The 21,308-nt window shown below is 48.7% G+C and overlaps 1 protein-coding gene across 1 annotated transcript in view; it reads right to left on the bottom strand.

Moving 5' to 3' along the window:
• The window catches only part of TMEM38A (transmembrane protein 38A), a 37,390-nt gene extending 17,135 nt beyond the window's left edge, over window positions 1-20,255 (bottom strand). Inside the window, exons 1-2 of the mRNA XM_061567683.1 lie at window positions 19,757-20,255; window positions 467-623 (exon numbers count right to left, since the gene is read on the bottom strand). Of these exons, the coding sequence (XP_061423667.1) occupies window positions 467-623; window positions 19,757-19,880 (281 nt within the window). The 5' untranslated portion in view covers window positions 19,881-20,255. The remainder of the gene's footprint in view (window positions 1-466; window positions 624-19,756) is intronic.
• Window positions 20,256-21,308: the final 1,053 nt, after the last annotated feature.

The raw sequence follows: 21,308 nt of genomic DNA on the forward strand, positions 1-21,308 counted from the left end.
GTAAACCCTGCTTTAATACTCATAACGATAATGATTTAGTACATTTGGTATTTGCGACATTCACATAGCACAAGGCTATCAAAAAGAAAGGATCTGTTTCACAGAATTTGCAACAGTTCAAGTGCTTTATGTAATCGTAATCCAGAGTATCTTACATGTATTTTGATGTTATTTGGATCACGACGCCAGCACTTAATAGCCTTCTCATTTCGTATTTTGTCCGGAGATCATTAACGCTCACTGTCAAGCAGATGGCCCGTATTTTACGATTACACACCCGCAACAATAACCAGGGTGGCCTGCCAGATTAGAACCACCAGTGGCGAACACGCTGCTGCTCGTCCATGTCACACCGCCCCTAGATTAGGCAGGTCAGCGAGAAACAGTGGCAACGTTCACCCTTGGGTGGCTAAAAGACGGCGGGGGTGGGTAAGGGTTGGGAGTAGAGAGGCGGACGGGGACTGACCAGATGACGGAGGCGAGGAAGACGTTGATATTGCTCTCAAAGGGGTCTAGGATGGGCTCCCCGAGCATCGCGGCCGCCAGCATCCCCCCTCCGAAGCAGCACAACATGCTGCACACCCAGCAGGTGATGGGGCTCCTGCGGGACAGGTCCACCACGCCTACACACAACACACACACACACATCATTTGGTGATGCTGCTTGCTGCTGCTGCTGCTGCTGCCGCGTTTGGCAGTGGTGCACAAGCAGAAATAACTAGGCGAACAAAAAAAATCGTGCCGCGTCCGTCAATAACACTGTGGCCTTATCTTCTTGGTTCTTTCGGTAAAGTCACGTAGAAGGACGGCTGCTTGCGTTGTAGCCGAAACGTCGTGAGAATTATTTTATTATGTTTTATTTTTATTATTTTATTACTTCCCTTCTACGTGACTTTACCGAAAGAACCAAGATGATGAATCCCTGCAGTCACGAAAGCTTTAAATCGAAACTGTGGCCTTAGGCAATGGCCTCTTCTTCATAGCACATCAACACATACAAGCACGCGTCAAGCATACGCACACAACACGTGACAATTTACACAACAAAATACATACACATCGTCAAACCTGTACAGCCATTCTCAATCAATTGATGAATTTAGGACGCGCCAGTGTGTTGGTCACAGGGATTGTGTGACCATACTTCACCACACCAGTCGGTGCTGGGTGGCGAGGGCGATAGGCGTACGGTAGAACAATGGATTTTGCTGCACTGCCGTCTGCCGACCGTCACGTATTACAGCCATGCAGTCCCCTATGACAACCTGGGTGCATTGGTGGTCACATATAAAAACACTGTTATTCAGGCCCTCAACGCTGCTGCATATATATTCTCAGATCAGATTTACTTTACAATGGACGACACTGCAGAATCCGGAGAAAGCCCACGATTCACATGAGGGAGTAACATTCAATGGTCCACACAGATGGGATCGTGAACCCACTTGCTGCCACCACCGTCTCCTGGCCAAGCACGCGGCCCAGCGGGTTTGGGAGATTCACAAATCCGAGTGAACCACCAACCCTCGCCTCCAGAGGTGAGCATCACAATACAGTTGAGCGTCACGATACCACAATGATCACGCGAACTTAAAAAATAAGGGACATTCTCATTCTAGATTTGAAGCTTTCGTTACTGCAAGGATTCATATTCTAAGGTTTTCGGTAAAGTCACATAGGTAAAAAATTTAAATTAATAAAAGTAAAATAAAATAAAAATCACGACGTTTCGGAGGCAACACAAGCTTCCGTCTTCAGGTGGAACCGTCACAGCACGAGTGCTGTATCATTCTCATTCTATGAAAACTCTTGGATTTTTAAATCAGATTTCTATTCATCTCTCCATATAAAATAAAATATTTGTTTCAATCCATTAGCCTATGGGCCTTTAAGACAAATGTTATCCAGTCGCATTAGTTTAAGCAAGCAAATATTGAGTGAGAAATTTATGGATCTTTATTTATTTTATGGCATGGAGTCACTGGCGGAGGCAGTGGGGGTGGCACGAATCACCCCAATGATCCGATCGAAATCCCTAATTTCGATCGGATCATTGGGGTTTATTAGTAATAAATCGGCATTTTGCGACGCCCACTGCCACTGTGTAGCATATTATTACGTGCCAGGGACTCTATGAGATGATAGGACAAAATTCTGAGTCCATAATTGGCAATAAGTAACGGCCAAGCAGTTATAGGTGATTCACAGAATTGTGCGCAGTTGCGTATACAGTACACGACTTCCCTGAAGGCATTCACCTTCAGTGAGCACGATGCCGATCACACACGGTTCGAATTCGACCCCCGACTGATGGCTGCGCCATCGCCGCACACGCGTCAAATAAAAATCAAGGGACAAGTCCTTACTTACTAACAACTCCTCTATCATGTTTCATTGCTGGAGGCGTTGCCCCCCCCGTATTCCTGAAAATCCTGGCTCCGCCATTGCATGGAGTACTTCATAACAGTGCATAATAATAATACATCCTCATGAATATTCATATTCTTTGGTTTTTTCGGTAAAGTCACGTAGGTAAAACATTAAAATTTAGAAATTTAAATAAAATAAAAATCACGACGTTTCGGAGGCAACACAAGCTTCCGTCTTCAGGTGGAACCGTCAAAGCCACGACAGCTGTATCAAGTACATGTACTTGATACAGCTATCGTGCTGTGACGGTTCCACCTGAAGACGGAAGCTTGTGTTGCCTCCGAAACGTCGTGATTTTTATTTTATTTTACTTTTATTAATTTTAATGTTTTACCTACGTGACTTTACCGAAAAAACCTAAGAATATGAATCCTTGCAGTCACGAAAGCTTCAAATCTAGAATTCATCCTCATGAACATATAGAAATGAATTTGTCCGTTTCCAGTCAGGTGGCACTGTGGCAGAAGGCTCAACTCACAGAGGAAGGTCGTGCGTTCAGCAGCGATGTTTTTACCACAGGGCAATCACGAATCATTTGAGGCCAAGTTAACCGAGGGCAAGCCTGGGACAACTTCAGATAACATTTTGCCAGTGATGTCACTCACGCTCAGGTGACTGAACTCAGGAAAGTGTGCATTGCACAAATCACTGCGCCACCCCTCCACACACACATAACAAGACAGCACAATAAGGTTGGATGTCGACAGAGCACTCTTCATGCACAGCATCCCAGGGTACTTTACAATTGTAGTAAGTATATATGGAGGCTTGACGACAGGATCGGAGGCACACTTATTTATTACACCAACACAGTTATTACAGGTCACTGGGCTACAGGGATTTCTCGACAGCTAACCCCTCTAACCTATACCAATTCCTCCACTACGGAACTAGGGGAGGCTATCTGTCCCAGCTTGGTTAAGCTGGGATCCCGGCTCCCTGAGTCACCAGACCAGCTTCGTCTGGGCTCTCGGGGCCACGCCACCGGCTTGCCCTGGTCGGCCCTTATAAGGACAGCGAGCCAGGGGAGCTCTGGGGCCTACACTAGCAGGTCTTCCGTCTTCTCTGGTTAAAGCTGAGTCCCGACCTCGAGCCCTCGAGCTCATCACCTTTTATAGGACTCCCCCCGAGGGGGGGCCCGTGGGGGACGCACATTCGGACGTCGGTGCGAGCGCCACCCTTGTGTACGGCCGTAACCCCGCCCCTTGTGTTTGTTGGCCATCCGTGGCCATGCATAATCACACCTCAACATTCGTAGCCGTGCGCAATTACACCTCTACATCACCCCCCCTTGTACAGCTCGCAGCCGTCCCTGGCTGCAAAAAAAACGTGAATAAAGGTGCATACCTCACGAAAACCCCGTGTGTGTGTCTCGCGTAATTTTTAACAAGAACAAGAGAATCTTAACAAGAACAACAACAGGAAGAGAGAGAGAAAGAGAGAAAAAAAATAACCCGACGCGCTCCCCCCGAATAAACACCCCAAAACCAACATATATACACACTCCGGACGCCACCCCTCCCATTGTCCGCAAGGCCCCCCAACGGCCGACCTCACAACAGTCTGCGCGTTTTGGCGCGCGTTCTCGCGGCGGGCCCGTCACAAGGGCCCGTCCCGGCACGCTCAGTGACGGTTGTTGACGGTCCGGGTACAAGAGAGTCAGGCGTCGCTCCCGAGTGACCCCCGACCCCTCCGGGAGGGGTTGGTGGGTGTGGACCCGTCACTCCTGTTGCACCTGGGGACGGAATAGTTGATGTCAAGTTAGGCGAGCGCAGCGACGCCGGGGAGTCGGCGGAACCCTCACACGTTTGGCCATGCGTGTGTGCGTGTGAACCCCGGGGCGGCGCGATGAATGGTTTCAACCTTGAGGGGTGCACATACCACCGGCGCCTCCCCCACTTGACGCGAACACACTGCGGCCGCAAGACCTGTACGACCTCCACTGGCCCCCGCCACGGCCGTACCAATTTCGACGAGGTTGCCAGCGGCACCTGGGGACAGTGCAACCACGCCTTGTCCCCCGGTTTCCATTTTACCACCTGTACCCGCCCCAACCGAAGCCTCTCGTTCGCCTTCTGGCGGAGATCAGAATTTTGCGCGGCCGCTTCCCGCGCCTCAGACAATTTGCTGATGTTAAATTTAACGTGTTCGGACAAGTTAGACTTCGCCTGGGGCGCCGAGAGCTTGAGCTGGGTCGCCACAGGGGGGTTTGCCTCGCGCCCATACATTAAAAAGAAAGGGGAAAACCCGGTGGCCGCATGGGGAGCCATTCTGTAGGCCTGCAACACCCCGGCTATACGAAGGTCCCAATCCGTCTGGGATACAGACACCTGCTGGGACAGCATAGACGAGATGGTCCGATGCAGCCGTTCCACCATCCCGTCAGTTTGTGGGTGATACGGAGAGGTCCGAACCTTCTCCGTACCCAAGAGGTCGCACACCTCGCGTAGGAGTTTACCAGAAAAATTCCTACCCTGGTCAGTAAGCAGCCGTTCCGGAGCACCCTTGTCGAGGACATAGCCCTGGACAAAGGCCTCCGCGATGGCCGCTGCCGACTGGTTGGCCAGGGGCCAGGCCATAGGCCATCTCGTGAAGTACTCTACCCCCGTTAATAAATACCTATTTCCCCTGGGCGTAGCGGGAAATGGGCCGAGTATGTCCAGAGCGACGAGCTCGTTAACCCGGGAAACCTTTATGGACTGCAGCGGAGGGTTGGACCCCCTAGCAGGTGGCTTCCTTTGCGCGCATTGCGCGCACGACCCCAGGAGATCCCCCACGTCCTTTGCCATGCCCGGCCAGAAGAAATCTAGCTGGAGCGTGGCAAAGGTCTTGTGAATCCCCAAGTGCAGAAGCCGCTCATGAACAGCCCATACCACCTTACCCCTTAATGCTGCAGGCACCACGAGCCGCTGGCGGCGGGTTTTCCCATCCCAGTGCATTAAAAGACCCTGGAACAACCCCCACGAGTCAACGTTCGCCACCCCCTGACCAGCCCCCCCGACGCGACGGCGCAGAGCGAGGAGGGAGGTGTCCTCCATTTGGAGGCGTCCCCATTCCGCGACCGACAACCCCAGCAATGAATCTCTCCCTTCTTGCGCGATAGGACCCGAAGCTGAAGGCGCATCGGTAGCGGCCACGAGGACCGAATCGGTGGTGACGTTCGGGGGCCTACAACGCCCCGAACCCAAGAGGCACGCGCACTCCGAAGTGGGTGGCAATCGTGACAGGGCGTCAGCGTTCGTGTGGCGGACACCCTTACGATATGTGGTGACAAAGTCATAGTCTTGGAGGATCTCCAACCATCGAGACAACTGGCCCGATGGTTGTTGAACCCGCAGGGCGTACTGTAGTGCCGCATGATCTGTACGGACGGTGAATCGCCGACCGTACAGATACGGGCGGTACTGCTGAATAAAATAAACAATCGCCAATAATTCCCGACGGGTAACGCAGTACATCTGTTCGGCTGGAGACAGTACCCGACTACCGTAAGCCACCACATGCTCTACGCCCCCAATGAGCTGGGACAGCACGCCCCCGATGCCCGTGTTACTCGCATCAGTATCGAGCAAGAAAGGTTGTGAAAAATCGGGGTAATTTAACGGCGGAGCCCCCACCAAAGCATTCCGGAGGGCGCGAAAAGCAGCCTCCTCCTCCGGCCCCCAATGAAACCTGACTCCCTTGGACGTCAAGGCATGTAATGGTTTCGCAATCGTAGCGAAGTCAGCCACAAATCGTCGATAATACGATGCGAACCCAATGAAACTCCTGACCTCTCCCACCGAGGTGGGAGTCGGCCAGGAGCTGACGCATTCCGTTTTGGCGGGATCAGTGGATATCCCCGAGCGCCCAACAATGTGACCCAAATATCGCACCGATTCGCGGAGTAAATGGCACTTCTGCGGTTTAAATTTCAAATTGGCAGCCCGCATTTTGAGAAAAACAGCACGCAACCTCTGGAGGTGTTCCTCGAAGGATTTGCTAAAGACGATGACATCGTCTAAGTAAATCAAACACGAATCCCATTGCAAACCTGCCAAGACCAATTCCATTAACCGCTGAAAAGTTGCCGGCGCAGAATGTAAACCCATCGGCAAGCGGTTAAATTGGAAGAGACCTTGCGGCGTACGAAAAGCAGTCTTAGGCTTTGATTCGTCATCCAGAGGAAGCTGCCAGAATCCAGATAGCAAATCGAGGGTGGAAAAGAATCGCGCCCCCGCCAAGGCATCGAGCGACTCATCCATTCGAGGAAGCGGGTACGCATCTGCCACAGAGATTTTGTTCAGACGGCGAAAGTCGACACAAAACCGCAGTGAGCCGTCGTGTTTTTTCACCAAAACGATCGGTGCGCCCCACGGACTGTTGGAAGGGGAAATGATATCGGCGGCTAGCATGTCATCAACAGCCGATTTGACATGATCCTTTTCGGCGGGACTCAACCGAAAGGGATTTTGGCGGATTGGCGCGCTGTCACCCGTGTCAATATGGTGTCGCAGCAATTTGGTACAACCAATATCAAATTTGTGTTGACTAAAAACGTCAGCAAATTCGCTCAGGAGAACTCGCAGCTGCGCGCGCTGCGAGTCGGACAGGTCCACTGAACCCGCGCAAAGCGCATCCAGCCATCCGTCATCACAGTCCGAATGCGGTCGCGACGGAGGATCGGTGGATACCTGACCCACGAGTGGTTCCTCATAGGGTACCGGCGTTGCGTGTGCAAGCACGGTCCCTTGAGGAACCACGGCCGTTCGCGATCCCACATTAAGGACTGCAATGAAGGGGTACCCATCCCCTCTCACCATGGTCTGAGCCGCGAGCAAATCGGGTCCATTGACCCCGGCCCGAGATGGTCCCAACAAGACCCCCCTATCCGCAACCCCTTCATTAAACGGCCGACGCAACCTAAGAGGGACGAGCATCTGAGCCCCCGGAGGTACGCGCACAGTTTTTGTCACGAGCGCCTGCACGGTGGCAAACGCCCGACGCTCCGTGGTGGGGGAAGACAAAAAAGTAACGCGTCGGCCCGATGGGAGCTCAATGCACCCCTGGTCAATCAGGATACGGATGGGCATTTTGGCCAAGAAATCCGTCCCCAACAGGCACGGAACCGCGAGTGAGGAGGAAACCAAAACAGGGCCGGATAACTTAATGTCTCCGATGCAGATAGTGGCGCGGATTTGCCCAATAATGCCCAGCGAGCCCCCGTTAGCAGCATAGCATGGCACGTCAACAGGGAGCAAGGGACGACTTTGAACGGGAAGGATGTTATAAATCAAATCAGATATAATGGTCGCCGATGCCCCTGTGTCAATTAAAATCCGCACCTCTACCCCATCAATGTGACCGACCACAACCGATGATCCCGCCGACGCAGCAACAACACGATGGGCGAGCTCCGACCACTGACCTGGTTGGAGCGCTCGCCGCATTACCGAACAATCGCGCGCGACGGACGGGGAATTTGGAGCCCTGTTTAGTTGAGCGCGTGAGTGTGTGTCGGATGTGTGTGTGGGCCAAACGTGTGAGGTGCCGCGACTCGCCGTATTTCTCTGCTGGAGCTTGGGAGGAGACGGCGTGGCGTCCTGGCGAGGTGTCGCCCCGCGCTGACGGGGAGCCCGGCATCCTGACGCAACGTGGCCTTGCAGGCCACAGTTGTAGCAGCGTGTGAGCGCCCCCGATGTCCTGGGCTGCTCCTGGCGACTCGGTCCATTCCGAGCCTGTGGCGCCGCCGATCTCCATTCCCCTCGCCGCTCCACCCCGCAGACCTCCTCCGACGGGAGGGCGGTGGCCGCCATGGCATGGCCGGCCGCTCCCTTTGCCGCCTTCCGACGTAGGGACCGCAAGCCCCCGTGTATGTGGCGCGCGATCAGCAGGGACGACATCTCCGCGTCGTCTTGAGCCAGGACGTTGACGTCCAGCTCATCAGCGAGTAGCAGCAGCTTCTCAGCTACCATGGCATCCACTCCTTCCTCGTCCATCCTTGGGAAAGCAGCCTTCGCCAGAGCCAGGAGGGCCGTCCGGAAGGCCAGGGGTGACTCGTTGGCGCCCCGACTCCGATCGTGGAACAGCTGCCTGCAGTCCGAAGGCGGCCCATAGACGGCTGACAGCAGCTGCAACGCCAGGTGTAGAGTGGCGCGCTTTTCCCTCGGCGCCGAGGTGAGGGTAGCCAGGGCGTCGTTGTCCAGCATCGCTGGCAGCGCGCGTAGGGCCTCGGCGTCCGACCAGTTCGCCATCTTTCGATGAGCGATGAACCGCCTCTTGAAGCCGCCCCAGTCTCCGTCAGCGCCGACAAATTCTTTAAGAGGCGGCAGACGCTGTTGTAAGGCGGCGTCCGTGGCCGTAGAACGCTCTCCGTCGCTCCCCGCCGATGATACAGTGTGGGCGGGCCGTGCACATGGCATCGCCGGTCGCTCCGATGTTGACGCGCCGGCCGGCGTTGATGATGTCACGGCTTGTGCTTGGCGCTCAGCAGACACGTGACGCGGGCCCGCCCCGCCCTCCGCTCGTACTGTAGATATGGCGGGAAATTTGACCGCGAGCCGCGTCGGGGTGGCGGGAAACGTCGCCCCGCGCCGGCTGCCGTCGTCGACCCGCGCTGCTCCTCCAGCCCCCAGCCGCGTGATCTCCTCCAACGCGGCGGCCGCGGCGTAGAGCAGGTCCGCCAGGCGGGAGTGGGCCAGCCGGAGTCCTTCGGCCGACGCATCCCCCTCCTCCTGTCGTAGCGGCGCGGGCGTACTCGGCCCCGGCTGCTCCGAATCGACCCCGGCCATCTCTGGTGGTGATTCGGCCGCGGCGTCTTCCATCTCCGACTCCCTGGTACGTGTCGTCCCTCGTGTGTCCATCGTTGGACGTTTACTTCTGACCCCAGATGTAGTAAGTATATATGGAGGCTTGACGACAGGATCGGAGGCACACTTATTTATTACACCAACACAGTTATTACAGGTCACTGGGCTACAGGGATTTCTCGACAGCTAACCCCTCTAACCTATACCAATTCCTCCACTACGGAACTAGGGGAGGCTATCTGTCCCAGCTTGGTTAAGCTGGGATCCCGGCTTCCTGAGTCACCAGACCAGCTTCGTCTGGGCTCTCGGGGCCACGCCACCGGCTTGCCCTGGTCGGCCCTTATAAGGACAGCGAGCCAGGGGAGCTCTGGGGCCTACACTAGCAGGTCTTCCGTCTTCTCTGGTTAAAGCTGAGTCCCGACCTCGAGCCCTCGAGCTCATCACCTTTTATAGGACTCCCCCCGAGGGGGGGCCCGTGGGGGACGCACATTCGGACGTCGGTGCGAGCGCCACCCTTGTGTACGGCCGTAACCCCGCCCCTTGTGTTTGTTGGCCATCCGTGGCCATGCATAATCACACCTCAACATTCGTAGCCGTGCGCAATTACACCTCTACACAATGCATGGACCAACCAATAGGACCCACCCCCTCACATTCGTCAATAACACTACCTTAAAATAAAAAAGATATATATAATAGGCGCCGTTTTTGGTATGGTCCCTTTTTTCATAGGGGATAATTGTGATATGAAGAAGCGCCATTAACCAAAACAGTCACATCTATATATTATACATCTTAAGGCAGCGTTATTGATGAACGTGTTGAGTTTTGTTTGTTAGTGTGCGTGTGCATCACTGCCAACACAGCATCAGCAAATAATTTGTTCATCTAAGCAATGGGTGAACTCCAAAATAAAAATTTGAAAATGAAACAGTTGATTGTGCCAACTTCCCTGAAATGACTTGTAATCGAGGCTCCCAAGGCAGGGAGCATGCCAATGGAAGGCCCTTGCCCCCTCGTGCCTTGAGACGACTTATAGGAACCTCCCAAAGACAAAGGTCGCCCCTATAGTCTGAATGGACTGTTGGGGCAAGTGCTGTTAGCGAGCACCTGTGAAGGCCGGCACAGCGCATGGGGTGGGTGGCCAACACCACGCCCGGCCGCCTTTGTATCTCCAGAGGCGGTGTCTATACACCGCACCAGGCAGAGGTCGCAACCGGGTACCCAATACCCGTACCCTACCCGATACCCGGCTACCCGTACCCGGCCAGGTACGGGTACCCGTTTGCGACCCTAGTGCGACCGGGCACGTCTACAGGTAGACCGTGAGTCACTGGTGAGTAACCGTTTGTCACTCATTTCCTAACGTCTTGTCTCTTCTCACAATTCAAGTTCCTAGAATCAACCCACCCGCGCCTGCAACATGGCTTCATCCCAGAGGTCGCAATCAGGTACCCGATACCCTACCCGTACCCGGCCGGGTACGGGTAGGGTACGGGTACCCGTTTGCGACCCTGGTGCGGCCGGGTACGGGTAAGGAATCAAAACCCGTTTGCGACCTCTGGCACCAGGTACTCATGTCAGGTTGAGTCGACCTAAGGGAGGCCCAGAACTGGTTCACATAATCGTCACTGGTGTTGGCCATGAGCGGGAATCGAACTCGGGAAGTCGGGTTCATAGCACAGTGATAACCACTACAACCCCCATATACAGACACACCAACATGCGTGCGCACACACACACACACGAGGATGCACACAAACATCAAGATTCTTAGGACACCGCAACAATAAGTGTCCAGCCAATTTCAGTTCAAAAGCAATACGTGTGAGAGGAGCTCTTCATCACGACGGTCACGTCATACTTTTTTTCATTTTATTCAATTTTAATATTTCACCTGGAAATTCCCTTGAGATGTATAATCGCGTTTGCAAGCATGTCCACCAGGGCGTCGATTGACACACGGGTAGCATATAGGCAACGGCAAAAACACCAATTACAGCATAAAGGTGTCATCGCTACAATGACACGGTGTCAATGAAGGAAAGCCACACACGCCGACGAACTTTGCTCTCGCGAGTGCAGTTTGCCTCCTGGACAGCACAGATACCGCACAGTTTGTCAAACACGTGCATTGCCCGTGCAGCGCACGAGCAGAAAACCTGTGGTGTACCGGGCATTTTAAGCAATATAAAATATTAATCGCGTATGACAAATTCCGGCCGAGTGTGCAACAGCACAGAAAGCAATCTTGCTGGACAGCCCGAGTTTCACACGACAGGGGGAGAAAAACTGGACATGGTGCATGGTTAGAGGAGTGGTCACGTGCCCCTCAAGTGTTCATGAGGAGATGTCATTTCTCTTTAATTTGGAGTAAAATCGCTTGTTAAAGACTATCGTTGGGATACTTAACAGGATTTTTTTTTAGCTGTCGTCTTTGAGAAGAATTTGTTTTACTGTTATGATAAAACCAAGGTTTGTGTGCAGTCGTTCAAGGAAACATTGCAATTAAAATGTACGGCTCTAGTTGAAATACAGGACCGCATAACTTTAAGTTAGCATATAAACTGCATACAACGTATATAAATGACTCTCGACTTCAAGGTAACGTTGCATTTCATAACAAACAATAACAAAAAGTATCCCTTTTCAAATACACTTGTTGGATGGTCTCCACATATTGTGCTGGTCACAGGATTAGTTTGACCATACTTCATCACGCTGGTCAGTGTGGGTTGGTCAAGGAGATGGAGGGCAGAACAGGTTCACCACTAACCTAAGCCATGGCCGGGAATCAAATTCAGAAGTGCATTAACCACAGCAGCTTGGCTCCCACGTGTTGCATATCACCCCCTGAAATGTATTCTATTCAAATAGCATTAAAATCATCAGAAAGCCATCAGGAAGGTTTCTTTGTTTGTCTACGGGTGTGCAACCTTCACAGCTCATCGGATTCATTCACTCTAAATATTCTGATTGTGAGATATCGATGTTATAGTTGCTACTCAATTCATATCCATATATGAATTAATATTCTGAAGGTCAAATTCACTCATCTGAAGCACTGTGGTTGCGTACATCTGAGCCACGAGATTTATCGTCTAAGGAACAAAGTTACTTGCATCACCGAACGACTCAGATTTAAATGAGTGCAACGACTGTGAGCTTGGCTTTCGGTTGTCGCTCTGACTTGCATCACAAGCGAGGCTGTGTTATGTGAATATGAATATTAAGGCTGTCTATTACTCTCTCAGTGATTGCCTTTTTATTTTAATTTGATTTCAATTGCCACATTAAACTAATTCCAGAGAGCTATTTCGCAATTAAACTTACAGCCAACATGAGCATTTTCATCGCTCCGTAACTATTTTTAACACGGGGGACAGAGTATGCTCAGATGTACACCATCATCATAATAATCATCATTGCACTATTGCAGTTGTCAAAATGTCGCCAAAATCCATTTGCTATTTCGAGCGGCGCATTTTTAAACGTAGGAAAGCACGGTCAACCGTTTGCACCATGTTAAATAATTGTCCTCGAAATATTTCTTGTAATATTTAAATATTATATCAATAAAGCAGAGTGGTGGCACAGCAGTTGATGCGTTCGTTTTGAACCTGGTGACCTGAGTTTGATAACTGGCCACCGCTAACATCAGTGGCGAGTGATACCCGAACCCGCACTGGCCTTCACCAAGCCGCACTCACTAGCATGGGGAGGAACAGTCATACGAAGCTTCATAACCGAGTTGCTGTGCGGAGGCCTTCATCCAGAAGTGGATTAACACATTATTACAACTATAAATATATATAAAATAGCAATGCTATAAGTACATTTCCTCCAACCAACCAATCTTTCTATTATGTGCGTCAACAAAATGTTTCATCGGTGGATGGATGTATAGTTCTTGGAGAGCAGTGGAATACGTATCTTATGCGTATGCGACGTTACAGTGAAACTGAATGACAAATGGCAACAGAGGTTTTGTTTTGATTGAAGTGGACAGCCGGAGGGCCTTGATGGTCAGGGCACTGGACACCACGAGACGGTTTTCTTGATTGCCACAGGAGCCGGAGCCATTTTCCATGGAGAATTCTGCACTGACTGGTGTCCACTTTTAAACATTACACTGCAGAGCCTGTGATGTAATTCACAAGAGTAGACACCCGAGCGTTTCGGCCAATGCTTTCGCATCGCAGAGAAGCCTTAAGGGGTCAAATGAATCATGCCACAGCTGTCTTGCTGCAGCGACATTTCATCCATGTGAACACGCTTCGCGTTCAACTTAGTGGCACACCACACACATTCAACTTGGGGAGGCGGACAATCTATTGATTACCGAATGACTATCTCACATTCTTGGTTCTTTCGGTAAAGTCACGTAGAAGGGAAATAATAAAGGACTTTACCGAAAGAACCAAGAATATGAATCCCTGCAGTCACGAAAGCATTAATTCGAAAATAAACTCACAATAATAACATCAGGACCCATGATGTAAATATGAAGCTTGGGCACGTGATAGTTTTTTTAAGTAGCTGAAGCTCAATTTAGTAACAAAAATCACATTGTGTCTTTGGAGTTACTGTACTTATTATTAACATTGTTATATTTTAAAATCCGTTTTTGACTAATTCAACTGGAATGCGCACGATCTCATCAGATCTCAGGAGCTAAGCAGATTTGAGGCTGTATATAAAGCTTGGATGTGTGGCCGCCATGCAAAGAAGATTGTGAAGAGGCCGCTGCATCGCTATGCCACGTGGTGGCCGTCAGAGTAACACTGGACAGCGCAGCAAAACACATTATTGTACCGTACTTCTGCACTTCCGTGTGTATGCTCTCCTGCCTTGACCAACCCCGCACTGACCAGGGCGGTGCAGGTCACAGAACTGCACGGTGTGGGGAGTGACCAGCAGGTTTGCATGCCGCGTTCCCTCCTTCTGCTGCCACTCCATCGCTAGCCTCGACCACTGGCCAAGCGTCCCTTCTAGCGACATGTCTGGCCCCGAGCTCGCTCACTCTTTTTCCACCGCCCACACTATGTCTCCTGTAAATGATCTCCCGATCCACGTATTGCTCTGCCCGTCTCTCGGTGTAATTCCAAGCATGCACTTCTCTATGCTTCTTTGCACACTTTTTGGCTTGTGAATATAAGTCGCTATATAATACACAAAAAACTACAGGGTTCGCATGTGTATTGGCGTACACTGCTAATATGACTCCACAGCTTCTACTAAGTTTTATAGGTTTATCTAATTAAAAGCAAACGTTCTCATTGAGCCTTTGCAGCAATGCGAGTTTGTAGGGGATCTACCATTCATTTAAAAGCATCCTTGACGCTGCTCTAAGTGCTAAAAACAAACGCACATTAAAAATAACACCTCCTCCAGGCGCTGTTGCCATGTGCTCCAAACGTCAACGTAGTCAATATTCAAGTTCATCTTACGCTGGTGCGTAAGTTTTTGCGATGAACCAAATCTAACACTTCGTCTAATCTCATCAAACAGCTAATTACGTACAGGCAGGACATAAATAAGCCTCATAACACACACACACACAGATCAAAGTTGATTTCTAGGCAGCAAAAAGCCCTACTTGTAACCATAGGATGACTTCCCCCATCATGCCTTGCATGTCACATGACACAACCGTACTCTAGTCTTGATTTAGTCCACAAACTCCAACGAGTCAAAATTGTGGCTTGACTGCCTTCCTGCTTGTTTGTGGTTCCTCAGCAATGTACGATGCACTTTGCTTGAACAACGCGATATGTATTTTAAAAAATAATATTATCATTTTTTAAGGCTACAATCTTAATTTTTCAGTTGGTGATCTAAGAAAAATCTGCGTACATATATACACTCTGTGTGGCAATGTCACAGCCTGAAGACTGTTGGGGAAAGTGCTGTTAGCGAGCATCTATGAAGGCCGGTACGGTACATGAGGACCGATCCTTTGGTCACAATCATGCCGTCACACTGTCTAGAAATCAACTTTTTACCGTGCATTACCGATCTAAAGTTTTTGCGTTGTTAAAAGAGAACTGTAAAACTGATATTTAAGATGCTGGCAACCTGCCTCCCCCACCCCTCCCAGAGCATTGGCGGGTCCAGTTCTTGAAAATGCCGGTCTGGAGCCGGAGTGAACAGCTGCAGAGCAGATTACTGCTGCGTAGGACATGGAGCTGCCCAAAATATGCGTGGTTGCACACGAGTCACCGAAAAGACTAACTTTAACCACGGCCAAAGCAGTCCCTGCAGGAAGCCCGTGCACACGTTATTGCTGATATATTTTGTGCATATACAACATAACGATGATTATCAATGCCTCCGAACAAGTGCCCAGAATGCTCCCTTATCATATTAGATCTCGGAAACTAAGCAGAGTTGAGACTTGATATGTGCTTGGATGGGCAATCACTATGCACAGCAGAATGTTTTAGGCTGTTGGGCTTCGTGATGGGTAACAGAGGGCAGGGCAGTAAAATCCATTTCTGTCCTGCACTTCTATGCTCCCACATCTTTAACCTGTCGCTTCACCATCATCGTCATCCCCAAAGCATATGTTCTTTTTGCACAGCATGGTCAAACAACACCCAAAACACGAACGCAGGGTGGGGAAGCTGTCCTTCAGCAGTCGATTGACAAGAGGCCGAAAACGACGAGTAATTGTTTCCAATGTGGTTGTTGAATGTGCAGCATTTAAATGAACCGGGAGTTGTTGGGTCTAGAGCACACACGTGGAAAAAGTTGTGCATTTTACCCAAATGCAATATTTAGAACAGTTAACGTTTTCACGTACATTACCACATATTTTTTGTACGCGTAATCTGATTAGTAACCTGCGATTTTTTCACGTGAACAGAGGCAATATTTTAGTTACTAAGCACAATTTCTGTACTGTAAATGGATACATGGTCAGGCATTATATACACAGTATATAAGGCATGCTTATATACACATTTGACCGAATAATATAAAAATGTACAATACAAAATTGTAAACGTAAAATGCGTGCATACATATTGCACATATGTACTGGTAACATAATACAGTACACGAATACATAAAATGACATACGTACATGCACAGATGCAAGCGCATACACAGATAGACCCACCGATGAATACATTCCAGCACATGCAGCATACCCTGTATACTATTTGGCCTGTTCCTTGCAGATTGTTCAGGTACCACTGCTGGGTACGCATACTTGTTTGGAACCCTACAGAGTTCTGTATCTCCTACTATTTTTTATTTTACTGGGTAAGGCCCATTGAGCTATAAGGGGACCTGGCGATCACAAATGACAGCTCAGTGAAGTTGCTTATCGACATTTATCGGAGGCAAATACGAGAAACGCGTGTTTCTAAATGTGGAAGGGAAAACCCGGAGGACCCGGAGAAAAATCCACGCGGCCATGGTGAGAGAGACAAATATAGAGGGGTCAGGGTCGGGATCGAACCCACAACCTCCCGCATACAAGGCGAGATAGTTAACATCTCACTCACGTCACGGTGGCGAGATAAACAAAAATGAGAGGGCATCTAAGTGACAAACACCAGTCCGCAGGATGACAATAACCACCAACCTCACACCCAGATGAGTGTAACTTGCAAAACCACACACACGGGTCACGCCGCGATTTGCTGAGCTAATCTCTCCAATGTATGTGCCGTGATCATTTACAGGGCATATCTTTGCGTGTGGAATTCATTATTCATCAGTCGAATACTGTATTGTATTAAAGCTCAACGCAAGCTTAACAATGGGTGTAGCCCTTTAAAAGCATATACTTTTACAAGACACATCCTGTATATAATTCAATATCGGCATATAGTCCATCCACTGCAAGCGGAACTAACTTTTCTTTCGTAGAATTTTTGCCCTTTAAACTCGTGTAATCGTAAAGGGCTGAAAAACACCATACACATTCAAATGCAATATGATGGATGTAGGCCTCTTCTCTGTCGATCACGGAGGTTGCTTGATCTTACTTTAACCAAAACTGGTCAGTCCAGGTTAGCGAAACGGGGTGGGACGGTGGCCCAGAAAGGGTTCAGATTTCACGCGCCACCCATGCCAACCACAAGTTGCAATCCACAGCGCACGTGTGTGGCGGTGTTAAAATGCATGATTTCGTTGGTGCACATTCGGGTACATTACGTGGCTTTAAATGTACACGTTACAGCGCTTCGTCAATGAATGTGCTGGATGAGGGTCATTGAGGTGGTTTTGAGAAGGGAAAACATCGTGGCAGCATATAAAGTAGCGTGTACTAGAGTAAGTCCTCTGTACAAAAGTGAAACGCTTGTCCTGCTGAAACGATTATGGGCTGGGGGTGGCGGCACTCAGCTCCTATTTAGGGCCCTAAGCCGATGGTGGAGACTTCGCATTCCACATTCCCACGGCAGGAGAAAGTGATTGCAAGGCACAAGCCATTCATTATTAACGTATTAATGGCACACTTAATCACCATCAGCAGCAGCAGCCATGATCAATCCACTGCTGGATAAAACACCCTGTCACTATCTCTCATGGTCACTGCGATGTGAACAAAATCCCCATGCACACGAGCTGATTTCACGGCTCCATCTCTGCGATGGTAGTGACACAATGTAAGAGTCACAAACCACACCACTTCTACATTTAACAACGATGCACATTTCAAAGTTCATTAACCTTTTTAAAAAAATCGAAGAAAAGTTAAATATTAACACGAAAACATTTTAAAAACTACGTTGAACCCATCAATACTTAGATTTAAATTTAGTATATTAACCACGAAAAAGTTAATATATTTCACATTATTTCTATGAATACTTTAAAAGGCATTAGTAAATTTACTTGCTGGTTAGAAATATTTCAAAATTAACCCCGAAAAGGTTTCTGGATTAAACTTGGGTAGAAATGCATGTTCATCAACATCCATCATCCACTGCTGGATGAATGCCTCTCCAACCAATGCTTTATTTTATATTTTTATTTATTAGGATTCATGATTCGATTTTTTGGCTTATTAAATGTTCACGCAGGTCAGCCTTGCCCATCAACACCATAATTTGCAACACACACGCACCACACACAACTAATAATTTAAACGAAAAATATTCGGGTAACTTGTGCTGAAGGGTATTCCAATTAAGCACACGTTTACCCAACAGCAGATAAAAAAACTTTTCTGATTTTATAGACACAGAACCTGGTTGATTAAAATGCAAATATCCGGCTTTGCATCTACTTGAATACCATCACACATCTTCTTGGTTCTTTCGGGAAAGTCACGTAGAAGGGAAGTAATAAAATAATACAAATAAAACACAATAAAATAATTCTCACGAGGTTTCGGCCACAACGCAAGCAGCCGTCCTCATTTCACATTTGGACTGGTTTTCACCTGAGGACGGCTGCTTGCGTTGTGGCCGAAACGTCGTGAGAATTATTTTATTATGTTTTATATTTATTATTTTATTACTTCCCTTCTACGTGACTTTACCGAAAGAACCAAGAAGATGAATCCTTGCAGTCACGAAAGCTTTAAATCGAAATACCATCACACACTTACACAACTCCAATCTTAATTTCCTCAACCTCTCAACAATGCAAGATGCTACAAATGTTAGGATTTTAAACAACACAACAGACCGCTCAAGAAACAAACACATAATTTAAATACTGTACAGAATTGTTTTACCCAAAACCAGTTAATCTACTTTGCAGTATTCTAAAAGACCCAACTTATTTAAATATATATAACCTTACGACTCACTGCATTCCACCACATGTCAAATAGCTCAGCATTATATTAACTTCATTGCTATACTTTAACTTATTTTAGCTTTTGTAATATTGGTGACCCACATGTCACACTTGCAAAGACTTTCTCCTGGTTCTCTTGCTTCCCCTCAATTGTTCGTGGTTTATAAACAATATAAACTTAAAACAATTGACCTCAAGTGCTGGGGATATATAGTTTCAAGTTGTGTTGTACGTGATGTGCATTACAAGTTGTAACAAATGTTATGATTCTAAATAACACAACATAGTCATACAACGTACACTCATTTATCAAACGTAGCAACTTTTCTCTCAACTTTAAACAAATGTAACCTTAAATGTGAAACATACACACACGCTACACACACACTGCACGCACAACTTCACGCTAAATCTCCTCAGTCCAAACGTGAAATGACAAACATCACGATTGTAAGTAACACAACCAAACACACTCATCAAACAAACGTGGCAACTTTTCTCTCGACTCGTGTGTAAACAAAATAGATTAGACATTTAAAACCACGCAACTACACCACCCCCATCCACCAAAGTGCGTTCGTCCGTCACCAATGCAACAAACTTGCAAACCAACGTAACAAACTTCTCATCTTAACGCGTGCAATTAACAAACAAGGCTTCGCAAGCAAGCAGCAACAACAACAACACTCCCTCGCACACACACAGACAGAGACACACACACACAGAGGCCCAATTATGGGCATCGCCGGAGTGGCGAACTAATTTAGGCGGCGGACCTGCTTCGTGCTTGAGGTACATGATGGAGAGGGTGTAGTGCATCAGGTCGAATATCGGGAACATCGGCAACCTCGCGAACTGTCCAGCCACGTCCTCCAACCCGAAGTCCGACATCAGCCCCATCGCTCTCTTGTTTGTTCTCTTGAAATCGCGAGATTCACTCGGGCGCCGTTCAAGTGAAGGGGGTCGTTCGACCAACACACAAAAAATTTAACTCCCGCAGCCGGCTTGCCCCGGTTACTACGAGTAGCTAAGTCGTCTGTGTCCCTGTCTCTACGAGTAGCTAAGACGTATCTGTGTCCCTGTCTCTACGAGTAGCTAAGACGTATCTGTGTCCCTGTCTCTACGAGTAGCTAAGACGTCTCTGTGTCTCTGTCTCGCTATCCACGCAACAGCAGCCCCCAGTCGCGACCGGCCACAGGTTTTTCGCGATTCGTAAATTGGCAAAGCCGATCGCTCGCGCGTGCCAGTGCACCCCACCGCGCTTTCCGTAGTGGGGGGGAGTGACGTCAGCGCGTACAGGGATTGTGCTTGCAACGTCACCCTTTGCGTCCGGATGACGTCGTCAGCGTCGCCGCGTGATGTCATTACGCACCCCCCCCCCTCTCCCCGCCCCCCGGTTGACGTTGCTCTCATCGCGCGCGCGCGCCATCAATCGTGATACGAAATGACGTCATTACGCAGCGTACAAGTTCGGGGCGTTGCAGGAAATTATGACGTCATACTGTCCGAGGAGTGACAGTCGTTGTGACGTCACGCTGTAGTTTAAGTTGCTAAATGACGGTCACACTTTAAGACGACTACAGTCTTCGGATTGCAGTGACACCAGAATCAGAATATTTATTGATACTGGCAGGAGGAATCCGATGAGCTATGAAGCTCTTTTGACAGATGTCCAGTAGGGGCAGGTCAAAACGCTTACAACAACAAACAATATAAAAAAACACGAAAGCAGTGGAAAGTATAGGAAAGTTAAAGAACTCACTTCTGAATATATACGTGTTTTCTTCTTGGTTCTTTCGGTAAAGTCACGTGGAAGAAATGAGAATCATTCAGACGCTGTTTTTCCGACAGACCTGTTCGTTCACCTGAGGACGGCTGCTTGCGTTGTGGCCGAAAGGTCGTGAGAATTGTATTTTATTATGTTTTATTTTTATTATTTTATTATTTCCCTTCTACGTGACTTTACCGAAATAACCAAGAAGATGAATCCCTGCAGTCACGAAAGCTTTAAATCGAAATATACGTTTTTATTATGCCAGGTAAGGCCCCACTGGTCTATCAAGAAGCGACCTGGCCACAAGATGACAGCTCACCAAAGTGGCTTAACACGTGCACATTTATAGCAGCCAAATACTCCAAAATCTAAACGCAACCGAATAAAACTGAGACATATTTTAATAAAAAAAAGCAGGGGCCCGAGTACCGAATAGCTTTCACAAATGTTTAATTACATTTGCGATAGGATAACAATGCATTACGCTTTATCAGCGGCTTTAATAACACGACTATTCTATAAAATATGATTAACAACATGGCTGTGCTTATATA

Source organism: Lethenteron reissneri, chromosome 39, assembly GCF_015708825.2.
Source record: "Lethenteron reissneri isolate LAM-NWPU_2019-01 chromosome 39, ASM1570882v1, whole genome shotgun sequence".
NCBI lineage: Eukaryota > Metazoa > Chordata > Hyperoartia > Petromyzontiformes > Petromyzontidae > Lethenteron > Lethenteron reissneri.